The sequence below is a fragment of the Phalangium opilio genome, unplaced genomic scaffold (genome assembly GCF_054372755.1).
Source record: "Phalangium opilio isolate 3A_F unplaced genomic scaffold, DU_Popi_V2 ptg000079l_1, whole genome shotgun sequence".
Classification (NCBI taxonomy): Eukaryota; Metazoa; Arthropoda; class Arachnida; order Opiliones; family Phalangiidae; genus Phalangium; species Phalangium opilio.
The window spans coordinates 10,571,442-10,588,565 of NW_028324187.1; the positions used below are offsets into that span (position 1 = coordinate 10,571,442).

The 17,124-nt window shown below is 41.5% G+C and overlaps 3 protein-coding genes and 1 long non-coding RNA gene across 6 annotated transcripts; 2 read left to right on the top strand and 2 right to left on the bottom strand.

The window, feature by feature from the left end:
* The first annotated feature begins 142 nt into the window (after window positions 1–142).
* Window positions 143–3,073, top strand: Fic (FIC domain protein adenylyltransferase). The gene is made up of 4 exons (XM_089846609.1): window positions 143–884; window positions 1,451–1,767; window positions 2,027–2,201; window positions 2,279–3,073. Exons 1-4 carry the CDS (start codon window positions 425–427, stop codon window positions 2,884–2,886), a joined length of 1,560 nt encoding a protein of 519 aa, XP_089702735.1. The 5' UTR covers window positions 143–424; the 3' UTR covers window positions 2,887–3,073.
* Window positions 3,074–3,636: 563 nt separating this feature from the next.
* On the top strand, window positions 3,637–11,433 carry LOC149654907 (major facilitator superfamily domain-containing protein 12-like). 2 transcript variants are annotated; one of them, XM_089846608.1, is made up of 11 exons: window positions 3,637–3,948; window positions 6,111–6,460; window positions 6,541–6,748; window positions 7,600–7,720; window positions 7,809–8,072; window positions 9,409–9,501; window positions 9,568–9,660; window positions 9,722–9,901; window positions 10,757–10,796; window positions 10,879–10,933; window positions 11,027–11,433. In XM_089846608.1, the coding sequence occupies exons 2-11, from the start codon at window positions 6,112–6,114 to the stop codon at window positions 11,196–11,198; spliced, it is 1,575 nt and encodes a 524-aa protein (XP_089702734.1). In that variant the 5' UTR covers window positions 3,637–3,948; window position 6,111; the 3' UTR covers window positions 11,199–11,433. The 2 variants fall into 2 exon arrangements, with proteins under 2 accessions (XP_089702734.1, XP_089702733.1); XM_089846607.1 differs by lacking the exon at window positions 3,637–3,948 and adding an exon at window positions 3,989–4,477.
* On the bottom strand, window positions 11,388–15,305 carry LOC149654908 (ABC transporter G family member 20-like). 2 transcript variants are annotated; one of them, XM_089846601.1, is made up of 9 exons: window positions 15,052–15,305; window positions 14,808–14,917; window positions 14,187–14,700; window positions 13,706–13,924; window positions 13,174–13,645; window positions 12,863–12,978; window positions 12,463–12,799; window positions 12,305–12,391; window positions 11,388–12,234 (listed from the first exon to the last, which is right to left on the bottom strand). In XM_089846601.1, the coding sequence occupies exons 2-9, from the start codon at window positions 14,915–14,917 to the stop codon at window positions 12,011–12,013; spliced, it is 2,079 nt and encodes a 692-aa protein (XP_089702727.1). In that variant the 5' UTR covers window positions 15,052–15,305; the 3' UTR covers window positions 11,388–12,010. The 2 variants fall into 2 exon arrangements, with proteins under 2 accessions (XP_089702727.1, XP_089702726.1); XM_089846600.1 differs by having other exon boundaries at window positions 14,808–15,305.
* A 1,438-nt stretch (window positions 15,306–16,743) lies between these two features.
* On the bottom strand, window positions 16,744–17,082 carry LOC149654909 (uncharacterized). The gene is made up of 2 exons (XR_016370446.1): window positions 16,950–17,082; window positions 16,744–16,878 (listed from the first exon to the last, which is right to left on the bottom strand). It is a non-coding gene; the product is annotated as an uncharacterized LOC149654909 (long non-coding RNA).
* Between the last annotated feature and the right edge of the window lie 42 nt (window positions 17,083–17,124).

Consider the following 17,124-nt stretch of genomic DNA (forward strand, 5'->3'; position numbering starts at 1 on the left):
CCATCTTGGAAAGAAGAACCATGGGTCCACGAGCGCGCATACCGGAAGCTGATTTGGTTTATACATAGCCCACTCGATCCACGCTCGCGTAACGTCGTGATCCGCGTGATCGAGTGGGCTATGGTCGTCGTAGTCGCAGACGTTACATTCGTCTTCGCAACAACCGGGCAGTCGCTGTTAAAGATAAGTTTTAAGATTGTTTTCGAATGAAATAACTGGAAATAAATATAATTTTAACGCGAATAATTATCAGTTCACTCTATATTAAATATATAGGACCTAATAATTTAATTGAAACATCTTTACAATATATATCGCGGTAAAGGTTTCCTCCTGAAACTGAAACCATTCGCGTGACGTCAAATATGGCCCGTCATTTCACGCGTGACACGTTATTAATTATTATTAGAAGTTCGTGGCAATTATGACCTCATTTATATCAAATTTCATTAATATATTTAGTGATTTCTTTTACACCATTACAATGATGGACTTTGATATGGTAAAATCACCAAAAGTGCTATTTGGATTTGGCTGTTCCTTCGTGGCGACGTGTCTTTTAGTGGCGTTATTCTCCATTTCCTTGAACTATTTATGGTCACCCTTAAAAGCGAACTCGCAAAGAAACGCGAGCGTTCAAAGTGTAAATGAAAATTCAACCGCTGTGGCAAACATTTCTGATATTGGCGAGAAAGCTCTGGTTCGATCCAGAACAAACAGTATACACTTGTCATCCGGAGAGGATGACGTGGTCTTAGCGGTTAGACGCCGCAATTTCTTACCCGATCCTCAAGATTTAAGCGTTTATGATGATGATACTGAAGAGTTCCAAGGCCAGGGAACATTCCAACGACCTCCCTCCAAAGATATCCCGCCTCAAAATGGTAAGACAGCATTTTTAATATTACCAAAATCTGCCTTGAAGACTACAACCTGACCCCACCATTGAACCTAACCTAAACCATGCAGAGATCCTATCATTTTGAAGTGTTTTTCCAATAAAGTACCCTATATTTTGAGATTCCTCTTAATTTTAAGCCAAAAATGACGAACTTTGACACCTTGACCTTAGTCCTTGCGTATTTTGTCAAAAATATTTAAATACTCATCTTGTAATTATAACTAAGATTTAATTAGCAACTGCAAAATAATCTAGCAAAGTAAATGTCTCGGCAATGAACGCTATTAAAAATGCAGGCAGTTTTTCATCGTCATTGCTTCTAAAATTAAACTAATTAATGTCCAATTAAAAATCGTATATTATCGCGGAAAAATCGTGTTTTTACATTTGCGCTCTATAGAGCGGCAAAAGTATTGGTCTGACTCCATTCGGATGGCTGGCTGGCTGGCTGGCCGGTACACGCGAAAGTTTTAGCTGACCCGCTCATTCTTTGGCGTTACTTAGATTTTAAAGTACCATCCCCTGAAAACGTTTAATTCGATCGTTTAGATCAAGAAGCGACTCGTTCCCTTCAAATGGCGGTCCAAATGAAGCACGTCGGTAAACACGAAAAAGCCGTCAAATTATTTCAACACGCGTTAGCTTTGAATCCCTATCACCCGGACGTTTTAAATCATTACGGCGAATTCATAGAAGAACACGATAAAGATATCATCAACGCCAATAGGTTTTACACCAGGGCCTTGGTGCTCTCCCCCTCGCATAGCCGAGCCTTGCAGAATACGGAACGAACTTTACCCGTCGTCGAAGACCTGGACGATAAACACTTATCGAGGATTGACAAAAAACGGGATTATTTAATCCAGGTACGCCCGCTTTCTAACGTTTAGCTTACAGTGTTCCAAAAATGGATGGTTGACGGTGGTAGTGGGCTCTGGGCCGCCCTACCACCGTCCATTTTCGGAACAGGACGCGGTGGACGGTGGTAGGTTGTGGGCTCTGGCCCCAACGTCCTACCACCGTCCATTTTCGGAACAGCCCGCGGTGGACGGTGGTGGTGGGCACTGACCCGGCCTACCACCGTCCATCCCGCGCTCCTCTCATTCCCTTGTGTGTCTTTTGAAGATCCCCGAGAACGACGCGTCCTTGAAAAGGGTTAAGAAGGAGGCTTACTTCCAACACATTCACCACACGGTGGCCATCGAGGGGAACACCATGACTTTAGCCGAAACGAGAATGATTGTCGAGACGAGAATGGCCATACCTGGAAAGAGTATCATGGAGCACAATGAAATTATCGGTTCGTTTTATCCATTCCGTTTACCCTTAGAGTATCAGTCCTTAATGACGGGGTAATTGTCGAACGTGCGCGCGCAGGTCTGGAGGCGGCCCTAAAGTACATCAACAGTACCCTAGTCAGTAAATCGGGTCGTTTGTTAGTTTCGGACATTTTACAAATCCACAAGCGCGTTTTGGGTCACGTCGATCCCTTGGAGGCGGGTTGCTTTCGCACTTCCCAGGTTTACGTTGGCGAACACACTCCGCCCCCGGCTTCCCACGTCCAAGGCTTAATGGAGGATTTTGTCGAGTGGACCAATTCGGAAGCCGCCTTCCAACTGCACCCCGTCAAATTCGCGGCCATCGCGCATTACAAACTGGTCAACATTCACCCCTTTGTGGACGGAAACGGACGCACGGCTCGTCTGCTAATGAACTTGATCTTAATGCGAGCCGGTTACCCGCCCGTCATTATTCGCAAACAAGATCGCAGTTTGTATTACGATTTTTTGCAAATGGCCAACGAAGGAGATATTAGGCCTTTCATTCGATTCATCGCCAAGTGCACCGAGCGCACTTTGGACGTGTATCTGTACGCCACGGAGTACGGTAACTCCGTGACGAATATGCGAGCTTTGGGCGCCCACGATGGCTTGCCCGAAGTGACGCGCGATAAGGAACATCAAGTCAAAATTATTGAAGTTTAATTACCGCCGCCATTCTTCCGACCAAGGCCCGAATCGCGCTGTATTGCCTTAACAAATAATTTGGTCTATTTAAATTAAAGTTTTAAAGAACGTTTTTGTGTTTTTTCAATGAATTATAAAAATACTGTGATAAGACGAACGAAATTGTATTTAAATAATAAAAAATTATTTATGGTTGAATCAAAAACTTGACTTTTATTAAAGCTCTACTTTGGAGGCCTATAACTCTTTTTCTACTAGAGATAGGGGGATGTCCTTTGAGTATGTTATAGTCCAATTTGTCCCCCATCCAACCATACTAAAAACTGAGGGCTACGACAAACAGGGGCCAAGTTATTAAGCTAAACGTAAACAAACATACCCCCCTCCATAGGAAAAGCGTCACACTAAACTTTGGAGGCCTATAACTCTGTTTCAAGTAGAGATACGGGGATGTCGTTTGAGTATGTTATAGTCCAATTTGTCCCCCATCCAACCATACTAAAAACGTAGGGCTACGACAAACAGGGGCCGAGATATTAAGCAAAAAGTAAACAAACAAACATACCCCCCTCCATAGGAAGAACGGTACACTAAACTTTGGAGGCTCGTAACTCTGGTTCTACTAGAGATAGGGGGATGTCCTTTGATTATGTTATAGTCCAATTTGTCCCCCCTCGAACCATACTAAAAACTTTGTATCGCGGCAATTAGTAATTAGGCTGCAGTTAGCAAAAATGGGCTCTAACGCCATTCCCTTCCGTTTAAAAGAGGGTCTTAACTCCGCTTGCTTTAATCGCTAGTGCTGAAAAATTGTAGTTAACCATTTTTGTGACGGTGTTGAATGACGTATAGTTGAACGGTTCAATAAATTTTATGGCAGATTTATCGTTTGAGTTTTTGCGTAGATGAGCTTTTAGCTGATTCATCTTCTCGAGATGTCTATCGCGATCTTTCAATAGCAATTCTATTTTCTAACAATCTAACTTGGGTCGCTTTTCTTAAACAGATTTCTTCCTTTAAAAGCTTTCTGGCCAGCCTGCTTTTCAAGATACCCATCACCCCGAGGTGTAACGCACTCTTGTCTTGTAATCAATCTCGCTTGAATTCGTTCAAATTGTGGAAAGTCGTTCAAGTTCAACGTAATTCTCTTTGAAATTGCGTAAATTCAATTAAAATCGGCTTGAAATTCTTTCTTTGTTCACATGAACTAAATAGTAATGATTAAATCAAAAGCTTTCTGATGGTGGGAGTTGATGTAGGGGCTTCAAGAGTGAATTTCCCCTCGTGTATCTGTAATTTGAGAAGCGTTAGAGGGAGGGTGGGATATGATTATGATATAACATTGAGAGTTATGCTCTTTGCTCGCTGGTGGAGATAGACGGGCTAGAGTTTTATAAATATATTTCTTAGTCGGAAAATTAGAATGGGAGAAAAAAGAGCCGGGGCTAAAATAACTCATTAGATCGTCTTAATCAAGATATGACCGTTAGAAACAACCGCTTCGTTACATTACAATTTGTACTACTCTGAAACAACCATTTTGGATTAATTTATCGCCACCACAACTTTACCCTTACAATTAAATTAATCTTGGGACATTTAAAGTAAGGTGAGTTAATTCCACTTTAAATTATTCTAATTTTTGATGACACGATTGGTTCCGCATGGACCAGAGTCCAGAGACTCAAAATATTGTTTTTAAGGTGTTAAAACGTCTACAGAGGGGTCAGAACTCTGGTTTTATAAGGTTATAAGGTTTTAAGTCCTATGATGATAGCCCTATTTCTCCGCACAGAAGTCTAAATACTCCTGGGTTCCTACGATTAGGACCCGAATAATTAACTGCTAAAATGTTCATTAATGGTCCTCTTTATGGCCTTAGTTACATGACCCCTAGTTAAACCCTGGTTTATTAATAGATACGGAGAAAGAAACTCCTTGAGAATGATGATATAGTCCTTTTTCTCTTTGTTCTAAAGATACTAAAAAAATTAGGGTTACAAATTAAGGTTTGAACCAATCGTAATAACCACTCATATTCATTCGATTCCACTTGATTTCAAGGATACTAATCAAAGAGTTAATTTGGTCCTGGCGATAATCTAGATTAAAATTTAAACGGTGGTGATGGGTTTAGCATACGTATCAAATATCTCTCTATTTTAATTGAAAGGCCCTAATCGAACTCAATTAAAGTGGAAGAGAAATTTGGGTCAGGTCGCCTTGAAACCATTTAAAATAACAATATTTATCGTATCTGAAGCGTGGAACGGATGTAATGTGAAATCACGTGTCAAAAGAATGCATCGGCGTCGTTTAAAAACGATCCTTGCTCTCTCTCTCTCTCTCTCTCTCTCTCTCGCAATTCTCATAAATTACCCTTAATTACGTGTAAATGCAAAACCAAGCGACTTTAGAGAGCTCATACATAATATATATATCTAAAGACATACAGTCCAAGCGTAAGTCTATTAGCTCCTTGTAAGTCTCCAAATAACCTATTCCCCTCTCAAGCGCGTTCACGAGTCAATTTCTCGATTATTTGCGAGAGTGTATCTACCGGGGGAAACGGAAGTACATTGGTATGGTTCTATGGGCAAACAATTTTGAGTGGAAAATGTTGTATGAAAGACTGCTAATTTAATTGAGCACTAAAATCGTAACTATAGCCCCTTTTGGGGCAAAATCAGAGGTAGAAGTTACATTTTTGACTCAAAAAAAACCCCATCGCACTGCACTTAGCACAGGGTTCATACAAGCCTGGAAAACCTCAGGGAAAAATCAGGGAAATAAATAGTTGACAAAAACCTCAGGGAAATTTAGAATTTTTAGTAAAATTCAGGGAAATTTGCGTCAAACAGGGGCCGAGTAATTAAGCAAAATGTTCATAAAAATACCCCCTCCATAGGATTAACATTACACTAAACTTTGGAGGCTCGTTACTCTGGTTCTACTAGAGATACGGGGATTTCCTTTGAGTGTGTTATAGTCCTATTTGCCCCTCCCATCCTCCTTCGTTAACATTTGCTCCATGGGATACTCCATACACGGGAAAAACCTGGATATCTCAGGGAAATTTGTTGTTTTCCAAAAGTTGTATGAACCCTGTAATAGCACCCGTTTTGGACGGCCCTGTATAGTCCGAACATAAGTCTATAATCATTCCCTTAAAAGTCTGAATGAGTCTATGACTAGAGTGACTTATTGGTGAGCTGAACGCAAAATTTTCCTACGTTTTGCAGAATGAGCAAAAACCAGTACGATGTTAGCAAGGAAAAGTCAGGCCGGTTGGACGCGGGAGAGAACAAGTACTCGGCGGGTGGCAACCCGATCAAGAAGTTACCATTACGTTTAAAGCTGGGATACGGCGCCGGACACGTTTTAAACGACATGTGTTCGGCCATTTGGTTCTCTTACCTCATCATTTACTTTAGTTCCGTCTTAAACTTCAATAAAGTCGAAGCGGGAGCTCTGTTATTCTTCGGTCAGATCGTCGACGCCTTGGCCACGCCCTTTGTCGGTATCCAAGTAGATCAGCCGTCCACGAGTGTCTTCAAGAAGTACGGTTGGAAAAAACTCTGGCATTTATTAGGTAGGTGTGTCGAAAATTACGCGTCAAAGCCAGTACTAGGCGTAATGTTTATGGCCTAAACACGTCAACACGCCGCACAGGTACCTTGATGGTTGTGGCCAGTTTCCCATTCTTAATCAACCACTGTTTGGGTTGTTCCGATTCGGACGCGTGGGCTCAACTCATTTACTATTCCGGCTTCGCGCTAGTCTTTCAAATCGGATGGGCTTTCGTTCAGGTGTCTCACGTCTCGCTTATGACCGATTTAACACCGTGTTCGACGCAAAGAATCGTCCTCAATTCCTACAGGTAAATTGAAACGACAACATTTACCACAAGTTCCACAACCAAGAAGTGATATCTATAGTTTATTAGGGAGAAGGTATAAATTCATTCGCCCCAAATTTATAATCTAGCTCTTTATCTCCAGTCCAAACAAACCAACGTAGCCTGTCCGGACTCAGTTAATCCCCGCCGCCTATATTTAAATTACAACAACCAGCTGCATCTCATTGGTTCTTGAAAACTCACGTCAGCGCGACGCGAATGACTACGAAAATTACCTTGTATTTTCCGATTGGGGAGAGTGTAGCGAAATAACCCCCGGCCCCCTCCTTTTACGTCCCCCCCCCTTGTATTTTGAAAGGGGGGACTGCATGGACTATGGCGCCCGGCGAATTAATACTAAGGCATCTTAAACCTTCTCCCTAGTAAACTAGATATCACTTCTTGCCACAATTAACCTAAGAGGAAGAGAATTGTGCAATTTTTGGTTTTATCCATGATAATACTTTTGAAAATAATACGTTAATTGGTACTTATACCATAAGTTCATAAGATATGTTCATTCCATAAGTTTGTCAATGGTAACTTAGAAACTGGAGCTTGTAATTTTGAAGTGAGTGAGGTAGGTCATAGATCCGAGGTAAAGCGAAGACGCCTGGTGATTGGGGCTGCTGTCAAAGCAAGGTTTAGTACAGACTAAATAGGACCTAGATGGACTGCAAACTCGCGTGTATAGTCAATTCTCGCTTCCGTCGTTCGTTCTCAAACTAGCTCTCATTAAGTTTCTCAGTAGCATTACGAAGTGTCATACTTATGGAAGGAACATATAACTTATAAACTTATGTTATAAGTATCCTGACGCTTTCGTGGTATAGGTACGCGGCGACTGTTATATCAAACATTGCCGTTTTCGGAATCGCCTGGGCCTTTTTGAAATCCGAGACATCGGATGTCGTGAAAAACCGACTTGGTCCTCGTGACTCTGACAGTTTTCAAGTAGGCCTCTGCTATTACTCGATATTGCGTATCAATCCGCGCCTCGCGATGTAGTCCCTAAAAATATTATTAACCTCTCTTTCCGTAGAAACTAATCGCGACTGTTTTGGGTGTGGGAACATTTTTCTCCTTAATTTTCCACCTGTTGGTGAAAGAAACACCAACATCATCTCCCGCCTCGTCCGCCTTGTCACCCGTGATCAAATTTGTCACTCAAAGCTCGGTTAACACCGACGAAGAGACCTTAGCGGAATGCAATAGCATCGACGAAAGTAACAATAACAACCAGAAGGGTCAAACGGCCAAAACATTCAAATGGTGGAAATGGTTAAAAGTTCAAAATTTCTATCAGGTATGAAGATGAATAATAATAACAACGATTGTATTTATTATTAGACATTTTTCAAAACACAAAAACGGGTATAAATGCGCGGCGTTTCTAAAAATCTCTGCTCAGAATTGTCGCGCGTCTTTTTAGGGCTAAAGGTTAGTTACAATCATATACTTATAGCAACTAGGGTAGGGATGGCCTCCATTTTTCAAGATGGCGACAGCGGATTACAAAAATATTTCTTAATGATCATCTAGCTGCTAGTTAAGAATAACGTCCCTGCAAAATTTCAACTTCCTAAGTAAAGCGGTTCGGTCTGGAGTTACAATCATATACTTATAGCAACTAGGGTAGGGATGTCCTCCATTTTTTCAAGATGGCGCCGGCGGATTACAAAAATATTTCTTAATGATCATCTACTAGTTAAGAATAAGGTCCCTGCCAAATTTCAACTTCCTAAGTAAAGCGGTTCGGTCTGGGCGTTAAATTATAAGTCACTCAATGACGATATAATTGTGGATGGAGCTAAAAAGAAAGGGTTACGTAGTCTTTCCGCATTCTATCGTTTCTGTTTCCGGTATACCATATTTTCCGCATTCCAAAAATGTCGGCTTCTATTGTGCCTGTCTGGGGTATGCTACATTCTTGGGGAAAGCCCTCCAGAAGGGGGTTCCCAACCCGTTGGTATGTAGTATCTACACTGTTAAAGCGGCATCCTTGAAGTTTAGCCGAGAGCCCGGCTTCAAAGCTCAAAGGAGCCGCCGCGCGTGCGCCTTCCCTCGTCAATACCGGGGAATCCCCTTGCGTGGAGTATATATTTGGAACTGTTGTTAGTTGTCCGTAAAACCCTATAAGAACTTGATGATTTAGGCCTTCGCTTTAGAGACAAGTGTAACGGGAATTTTGAAAATAACAGTATTTTTTCTTTTTTAATAAAAATAATAAATTTTTATCGTAATGGTGGAATTACTATTATTATTTTATTATTATTATTATATTGGGGGCGCAACGCCCTGCCTTTGCCCGTACTAAATAAGTGTTCTGTTCCACCCTGAAAAATGTAAATGCTAAAAGCTCATTAAATTGTATTCGTTCGCCTTAATTATTTGACATGGATAAGTTCTTTACGTCATGAAAATCTAAGCTCAATTATCTCGAAACTCCGCCGCATTTATACCCGTGTTTGTTGTAAAATTTCTAATCATAACAATCGTTTGAACTACGCGATTAAATTAACCAAATTTCCCATATCGATTAAACTTAATTTCAAACTGCAATACGTATAATAATTTCTAATTTCTGGCCCCCCCCTTTGTGGGTTTGAAAGAGTGTTACCAAGGATTGTGTATATTTAAAGGTGGCTATTACGTACTCCGTGACGAGATTCGTGGTCAACATTCAACAACTGTACATGGTTTTGTATTTACAAGAAACCCTATTGGTCGCCAAAGTAAATCCCCACCCAAAAATGATAATAATAATAACGGTATAGTAATAAACCATTGCGCATGCGCAGGAAAATCTAGCCATCGTACCCTTGGTAAATAACGTTACTGGATTATTGGTGGCTCTAATGATGAAACCGTTGAGTAAGAAATTAGGGACACGGGTAAGGACAACTACAATTAAGACGTAAGCTCCACCCCCATCATAATTATTTGCACTTTTAGGTGGTATTTATTATTGGTTCTCTACTGAGTGTGGTGGCTTCCGTTTGGGTTTGGTTCGGACAAGGACAAAGCTACACGACCTGGCAAATCTATTTAGTCAGCATCATATACGGGAGCGGCGGTTCAACCATGCTCGTCATGAGTTTAGCTCTAACCGCCGATTTAGTCGGTGAAAATAAGGCAAGCTTGCCAACTTCATTCAGGGCCGGATTAAAGGGGGCACTGGCCCCAGGGCGCAAGGCTGGTTGGGGGCGCATTGAGATAAACTGTTTCCCCGTAGCAACAACATTTGCTGTTCCTTTTTAACAACTTAAGGGGGTGCGCATTATCTCGGCCCCCCTGGGTGCAAAAATTGCTTAATCCGGCCCTGGACTAATATTACAATTAGCAGTCATACCAGGAATACATCGCGCCCCCACGCATCTCTCCCTCCTCCCACTGTGTTTGGCCCCTCCCTAATTCTGACTGACGTCTTTCCAACCGTGATTTCATTGGTTAGAGGTAAAATTCGTTAATTAATCATGATTAGTTTAGCTCGCCTAGATACGTTCCGAAAATGGCTTCGATAGTATCGCTATTAGCAGAAGTGTATAATCCTTCTCTTCGAGAGAAGTGTTCCGAAAATGGCTTCGATAGTATCGCTATTAGCAGAAGTGTATAATCCTTCTCTTCGAGAGAAGTGTTCCGAAAATGGCTTCGATAGTATCGCTATTAGCTATATCAGAAGTGTATAATCCTTCTCTTCGAGAGAAGTGTTCCGAAAATGGCTTCGATAGTATCGCTATCAGAAGAAGCGCATAATACTTCTCTTGGCGTGACGTCAGTGTCTAGGTCATGGGGTTAGCTTTGGCAGTAGGCGGCCATGTTTGGTACCACTTTGGTTGGTTCTATGAGCAAATAGCATGGGTGACGTCACACCAAGGCGTCTGAGATAGCTCTCTTCCTGGTATGACGTGTGGTGTACGATACGCGCTTAAGTACTTCCTTACCTTTTGAAGTTTTGTTAAGTAATTGAAGTTGATTGATTGATTTCAGAGAAGCGGTGGTTTCGTTTTCGGCGCTATGAGTTTCGTTGGTGGGTATTTTGATCGCTAATTAACTTAAAATTTTTATATTTAAAATTAAATAAAATCGGCTAAAATTAATTTTCTTTTCAGATAAAGTAATTAACGGCGCCGCGGTTGTAATTATTCAAGAAATTAAATCCAACAGGTACTGCATGGACAAGCTTAGGAGATTAGTTAATTAAGTACCTACCCGATTTACCATTGATCTTTCTGTTGGTTTTTCTTCTTGGTATCTCAGCGCTCAAGTGAGTGGTCCGGACGTCTTTTACCGTAATGTCCTGGTGCTGGGATGCGGTCTGGCGGCGCTCTTCGTCACGGCCCTCGAACTCTTCTACGCCACGAGACACGTCACTATGACGCGAATATGCGCGACGTCTAACACCAAAGATAATGAAAGGGAAGGCAGCTAACCAATGGTCAGACTAGTCAGTAGCCACCGCAGAACTGAGAAATATATTAAGCATAAGTTTATAATCATACTTATAAGTCACCAATAATGATTTCGGCACTTTCAAACTAAAATGAACCTAGTATGAACTTTTTCCTTTTGTCCATTTGGTGACTTATAAAATTCGATCAGTTAACTTATAATGAAAGTGTAAAACTTTAAGTTAGATTTTATATATTAAATAATTTCGTATTTCTTCGTTGTTTCAATTTAAAATACATTTTTTTAAACATTTTCGCTAACTTTGGACGCTCGTAACTCTGGTTCTACTAGAGATAGGGGGATGTCCTTTGAGTATATTATAGTCCTATTTGTCCCCCATCCTACTATACTAAGAACATAGGGCTACGACAAACAGGGGCCGAGAAATTAAGCAAAATGTTCATAGACACTCGCACCATAGGATTAAGACGTACTTATTTTACAAAACACCTATTAACTCCGGATTTATTATAGATACGGGGATGTCCTTTGAGTATGTCATAGTCCAATTTGTCCCCTTTCCAATGACACTTAAAAGATAGGGCTAGGACAAACAGGGGCCGAGTAATTAAGCAAAATGTTCATAAACACTCGCTCCATAGGATTAAGACGTACTTATTTTACAAAACACCTATTAACTCCGGTTCTATAAGAGAGAGGGGGATGTCCTTTGAGTATGTCATAGTCCAATTTACCCCCCATCCAACCATACTTTAAACTTGGGTCTACGTCAAACAGGGGCCGAGTAATTAAGCAAAATGTTTATAGACTCTCGCGCTCTGGAATAGTCACTTAGTGGTAAATTGTCCTTTTGGTTTTAAGAACGATAAACGCCAGTAACAAATAAGCCACGATCCATAGAGCGGTCGACAAAAATCCAAGCCAAACTATTCGATGTTCGATTCCCCATCCGCGTGACGTCATAGCTCTCAATGTTTCCGTGGGAAGCGTCAACGGGATCAAATAGGCCAATTTACGAACTAATCGAGGCATTCCTTCCAAAGGCCAAAAATATCCTAAATAATAATAATAATACTTGAAAGTCCCGCTCATTTGAAAGAACGGTCAAGTACTTAAGGTAATTACCGGAGAAGAAGACGTTGGGGTAGAGTGACCCCAAGGCTATCAGTAAGGCCGTGTTGATCCTCGTTGTAACGGCAGAGATTAAAAGACCTAATTTCAATAGATAGTTAGTACATTCTTTGGTATCTAAAGAAGCAAGGGTCAAAGTTGAATCTACTTACCAAAGGACATGCCGCAAACGCCCTGCAATAAGCTAAGGGCCGTGGCCAAGACGAGCGAACCGTGAAAGGGGATTTTGAAGATTATAATGGGAAAGAGCAGGATAAGGACCACTTGACCCGTGACAATAAACAACTGCGTAATGGTATGCGAGATCAGAACTTGCTGCAGAGTGACCCCCGCTACGAAGACGCGGTTCAAGACGCCGCTGTTGAACTCCAACAAGAAGGTGATGGCCGTCAGAGCCACCGCCATAAAGTAACAAGTAGTTTGAATCACAGCCGGTAAAATGAACTCCGTGAAGGTCATGTCCAAGGAACCGTAGATTGGTTCCACAAACTACCATTAGTTGGAAAGCTACAGTGTTAATTCGCGGCCCAGACGACATTCGACATCACTTACCTCTAGAGACATTTTGGACAGTAAGGGAGAGGCGCCTTGAAAATGCAACATCTCTTCTTGAAAACTTTGGTATGACGCGTAAATACTTCGTTGCAGAGTGCCGAAGATTTGTTTATCTGGTTGCGAATAAATTGCTAGATTAATACGAACCGGTTTACTCGGGTTCTAGACGAGATATGGGCGTGTCCTTTGAGCATAATCAGGTCATATTTCCTCAACCCCCCCTTCCAAAGATACTAAATACCCGGGCTTATAACAATCAGAACCCGAACCCGAGTAATTAAGCCAAGTAAGTAAATATTTATATTTACTGGTGTTATCAAAGTGTCCCTTGATGGAACTACAAGATATGGTTTCGTTGTCGACGTCCAATCCTAATCTGGCTTTTTTAACCAAACATTTGGTGAAATTGGAGTAGAGATGTAGAACGGCCATCGTGTCCCTTCTACGGACTGATTCTATGGCCATTGATAAGTTATCGTACGGTTTCTGCGTAATTGTGTAATTATCAATGTGTTCCAGGAACAGTCGACTGGCCATGGCCGGCGACTCCTCGTTAACGATAGCCAATGGCAAATCGAATAAACTATGACCGACGCAGACGCAGAAGGAGATAATTTGAAGCGTCGGTCCCAGAAATTGGGACATCATTAGAACCGGGTTACGTTTCAAAACCACTAAATTTCTTTTGATCAAGAGAGACGTTTTTCTCAAAGTTCCTTTTTCAATAGCGACTGGGTTTCTATCTCTATTTTCTTCTATGGTCGCGACTACTTGTTCTTTCTAAAACACGCCAGAGATTGTTTTAGCCGCGGTAATCGCTAATTAGTTTAATTGACTTACCTTAACCGGTTTGCGGCGCTTCATTTGGACATCAGATAAGATTTTCTTTAACTTTGGAATTGAAAATTCATTATTTTCATCCTCATTTTGAGGAGGTTTTTCATCAACCATGGAGCAAATTCTCATGAAACACGACTCCAGTTTCTTCTCCTCCATGCAAAAAAGTAGATCAGCCGGGTTCGATTCCACCAGGATGCTACCCGCCCTCATTAGACCAATCTACGTATCATCGAAGAGTTTGCTGATAAGTAATTGCGCGAATACATACACACCTATAATAGGAACCATTGCGCCTCTCCGTATCTCCCGCCTTCATTTCTACGCGGCTTTTGTGTAATTCAGACGTCTTCATTGGTTGGTAGCATGCAACGATTAGTCTAGCCCCTCCCACAAAAACCGCCTAGCTACGTTGAGTGAAAATGGGTACGCAATCATTCCTATTAGCCGTATGCATTCCTGGTAATCGTGACTTTTGACGTACTATGTTAGCTTCTTTGGCTTCTTCGATGTAATGCGTAGTTATGATGACCGTCGTGTTCTTCCTAATGGTCAAATCGGACAAATACTCCCAAATAACGCGTCGTAGCAAGGGGTCAACGCCGACAGTTGGTTCGTCCAGGACCAGAAGCGGGGGAGAGTGAACCAAGGCCGCCGCGAAAGATAAACGCCGTTTCTGTCCCCCACTCAAGTACTTGGTCATTTGGGTCTTATCGGGGATGTCCAGTAACTTGACCAGTTTCTCCAGACGTTTTTTAATAACGTTATTGGGTACATTATGGATACCACCGAAGAAATACAAGGTTTCTTCGACGGTTAGTTCGGGAATGAGCGCAAATTCTTGGGGCATGTAACCAATCCTGGGTCCCCGATAATCCTCGCTTTTCGTTAGCGTTTCGCCAAATAGAGCGATGGACCCCCGCTTCAGGATCAACGTCTGACTAATGGCCTTTAGTAGAGTCGTCTTACCACAGCCACTCGGACCCAAAAGGGCGTATCTGCGTTTAACAATAATTATCCGAGCTTTGATTAGGGCGCGGGATTTGACGCTGTGACGTTTTTAATTTACGCTAATGAGGCTGGGTTGAAATAGGAGGGTACTTACATGACGCCTTTAGGTACTTGTAAGGTGACATTCTTCAAGATATCTTCCGCTTTTTTACCTCTTTCGTAAGAAAAACTCGCGTTTTCAACGTTGACAGCAAAGTCACCCATCTAAGTCACCAAACATATAAATTAAGATCGTACAAATAAGTACTTACAAAAGATAACCGATATAGACAATATTTTCACGGACCGTTTTACCCTAAATTGTTTAAACATCGACTCAAATTATTTTTAATTAGTACCTAATTAGTTAATTAGAAAATTAAATTCAGGAAAATGTTAACTTCAGCCAATTCCCCGAAAGTTCATACAGGGTTGCCACGGAATTTTCAGAACCAATTTTCCCTGACCTTTTTAGGCCGAAAGTGTAAATGTTTACAGCACGTTTTAAGAGATTATAATTAAATAAACTCGAACTACATTAAGTTTATATCCAATGTATTTGTTGCACCAAAATGAATAAGAAACATTTTAACTATAAATAACAGCCTGAGAGATTTTTTAAAAGGCATTTATTTGACATAAATTTTTCCAATTCCCTGACTTTTCCCTGACCTTCTCGGCCCATTTTCAAATTCCCTGCCTTTCCCAGGTTTTCCCTGACCCGTAACAACCCTGTCATACGTTCTAAGTAATTTGAGGATTGACCTTTTGGGGTCAGCGATCTTGAAGTCAGGGACGTACCCCTTTTCCCTAACGCAAAGGGTAATTAATTTAGGTAACTTACGTCGCTTCTTTTCAGGTATCAAATACCTGCACAAATCCGTATTACCACCGCTAACAAAAAACCGTAATATAACTTTCACTATATATTTTTTTCTGTTTGTTCCGTTTGAAATCGGAACAGCTTACGACGCCCCGTCCCCCGAAATTACCTTTCAGTCTCTTACAAACTTTCCCCCAATAACGAAATCGTGTCCTCATTTATGGTGGTCGCAACGGGTTTTCACTTTTATGGGTTACAACACAATTCCGACAAGATCTTTCATAACCCAAGAACGAGTAAAGTAGATCGTAACTCGGGTTACCCCGGGGGATTGTGGGTATCGTGTCCCTTCCCCCCCCCGGGGGATCATCAGGATCACTCATTAAACCCTTTTTTGATAGAGGATATACCAATAAGGTAGGTAGGAACGAAGCGCGGTTCAGCAGGGTTGTATCATGGATAGACGCTATAGGATAGGCAACTCCCTATCCCGAACACGACAGCTGCTTATTCCGTATATACTCTATTACAACATCAGTTGTCAGCACGCGCAATGCTAGGTGAGGTCTCTATGTAACCTAGCTTTGTACGTGCTGACAAGAGACCTGGGAAACTTCACGATCTTCAGGATTTATAATATCCGCGAGTTTCTCGGGTCTCTTGTCAGCACGCGCAAAGCTGGGTTACATAGAGACTTAGCTTTACGCGTGCTGACAACCGATACTGTAACAGAGTATATACGGAATAAGCAGCTGTCGTGTTTGAGATAGGGAGTTGCCGATCCTATAGCGTCATGGAAACAAATTTCACGCTCACACTCCGCATTCTTTATCCATGGTTGTATTAAATACCCTGAGAGTTCTTCTTCCCCGAAAGTACTTAATTACCCGTACCCACCACGGTGACCACGCCCCCCCCCCCGTTCTACAAGATTCTTGGACCAAGATTAGAAGAAGTTTCCGTAGATAATTATACAATTAATGCATTGTAATTAAATTTAAAACCCTTCCAATGTCAGCCAAAATGTATTTAGGGATATTTAACCCGTAAACGATTTGAAAAACACGTGTGATCAAATAAAAGGATACCTTCTATTCTAATTAAGCGGTCATCATCTTTACCCAACTTCGATAAAGGTGCAAAGGTGAGACGATCGAGTAACCTTTGAACTTTAAGCGATTTAAGTCCCAAAAATGTATAAAGTTAAGTACTTACTTGTGTTTTTGTCAATTTTCTTTTTTAAATTTAAGCTCGTTCACTCTTTCCTTCGCGATCGACTAAAGACAACAATGGCATGACGGAGGGACAAAGAATGTACAGGCGCTGAATGATGACGCGTTACATCGACACGCGAGCCATTCATCTAAATTATATATTTTGAAACTTGTTTTTGTGTGTCCGTCAAACGCCATTAATTTCCTATAAAAATTTTACTCGGATTTGAGTAAGAAGAGTTGACTTAAGAGAGCCAAGGGCGCAACAAAGTTAAAAACACGATGCCATTTATATCTCGTGGTGGTTCGACGGAATGGGCTCTGAACTCCGCCCCTTCACCCCCCCCCCGGGTTTATTTCCAAAGAACACAACAGGGTTCGTACAAAATTTTTTG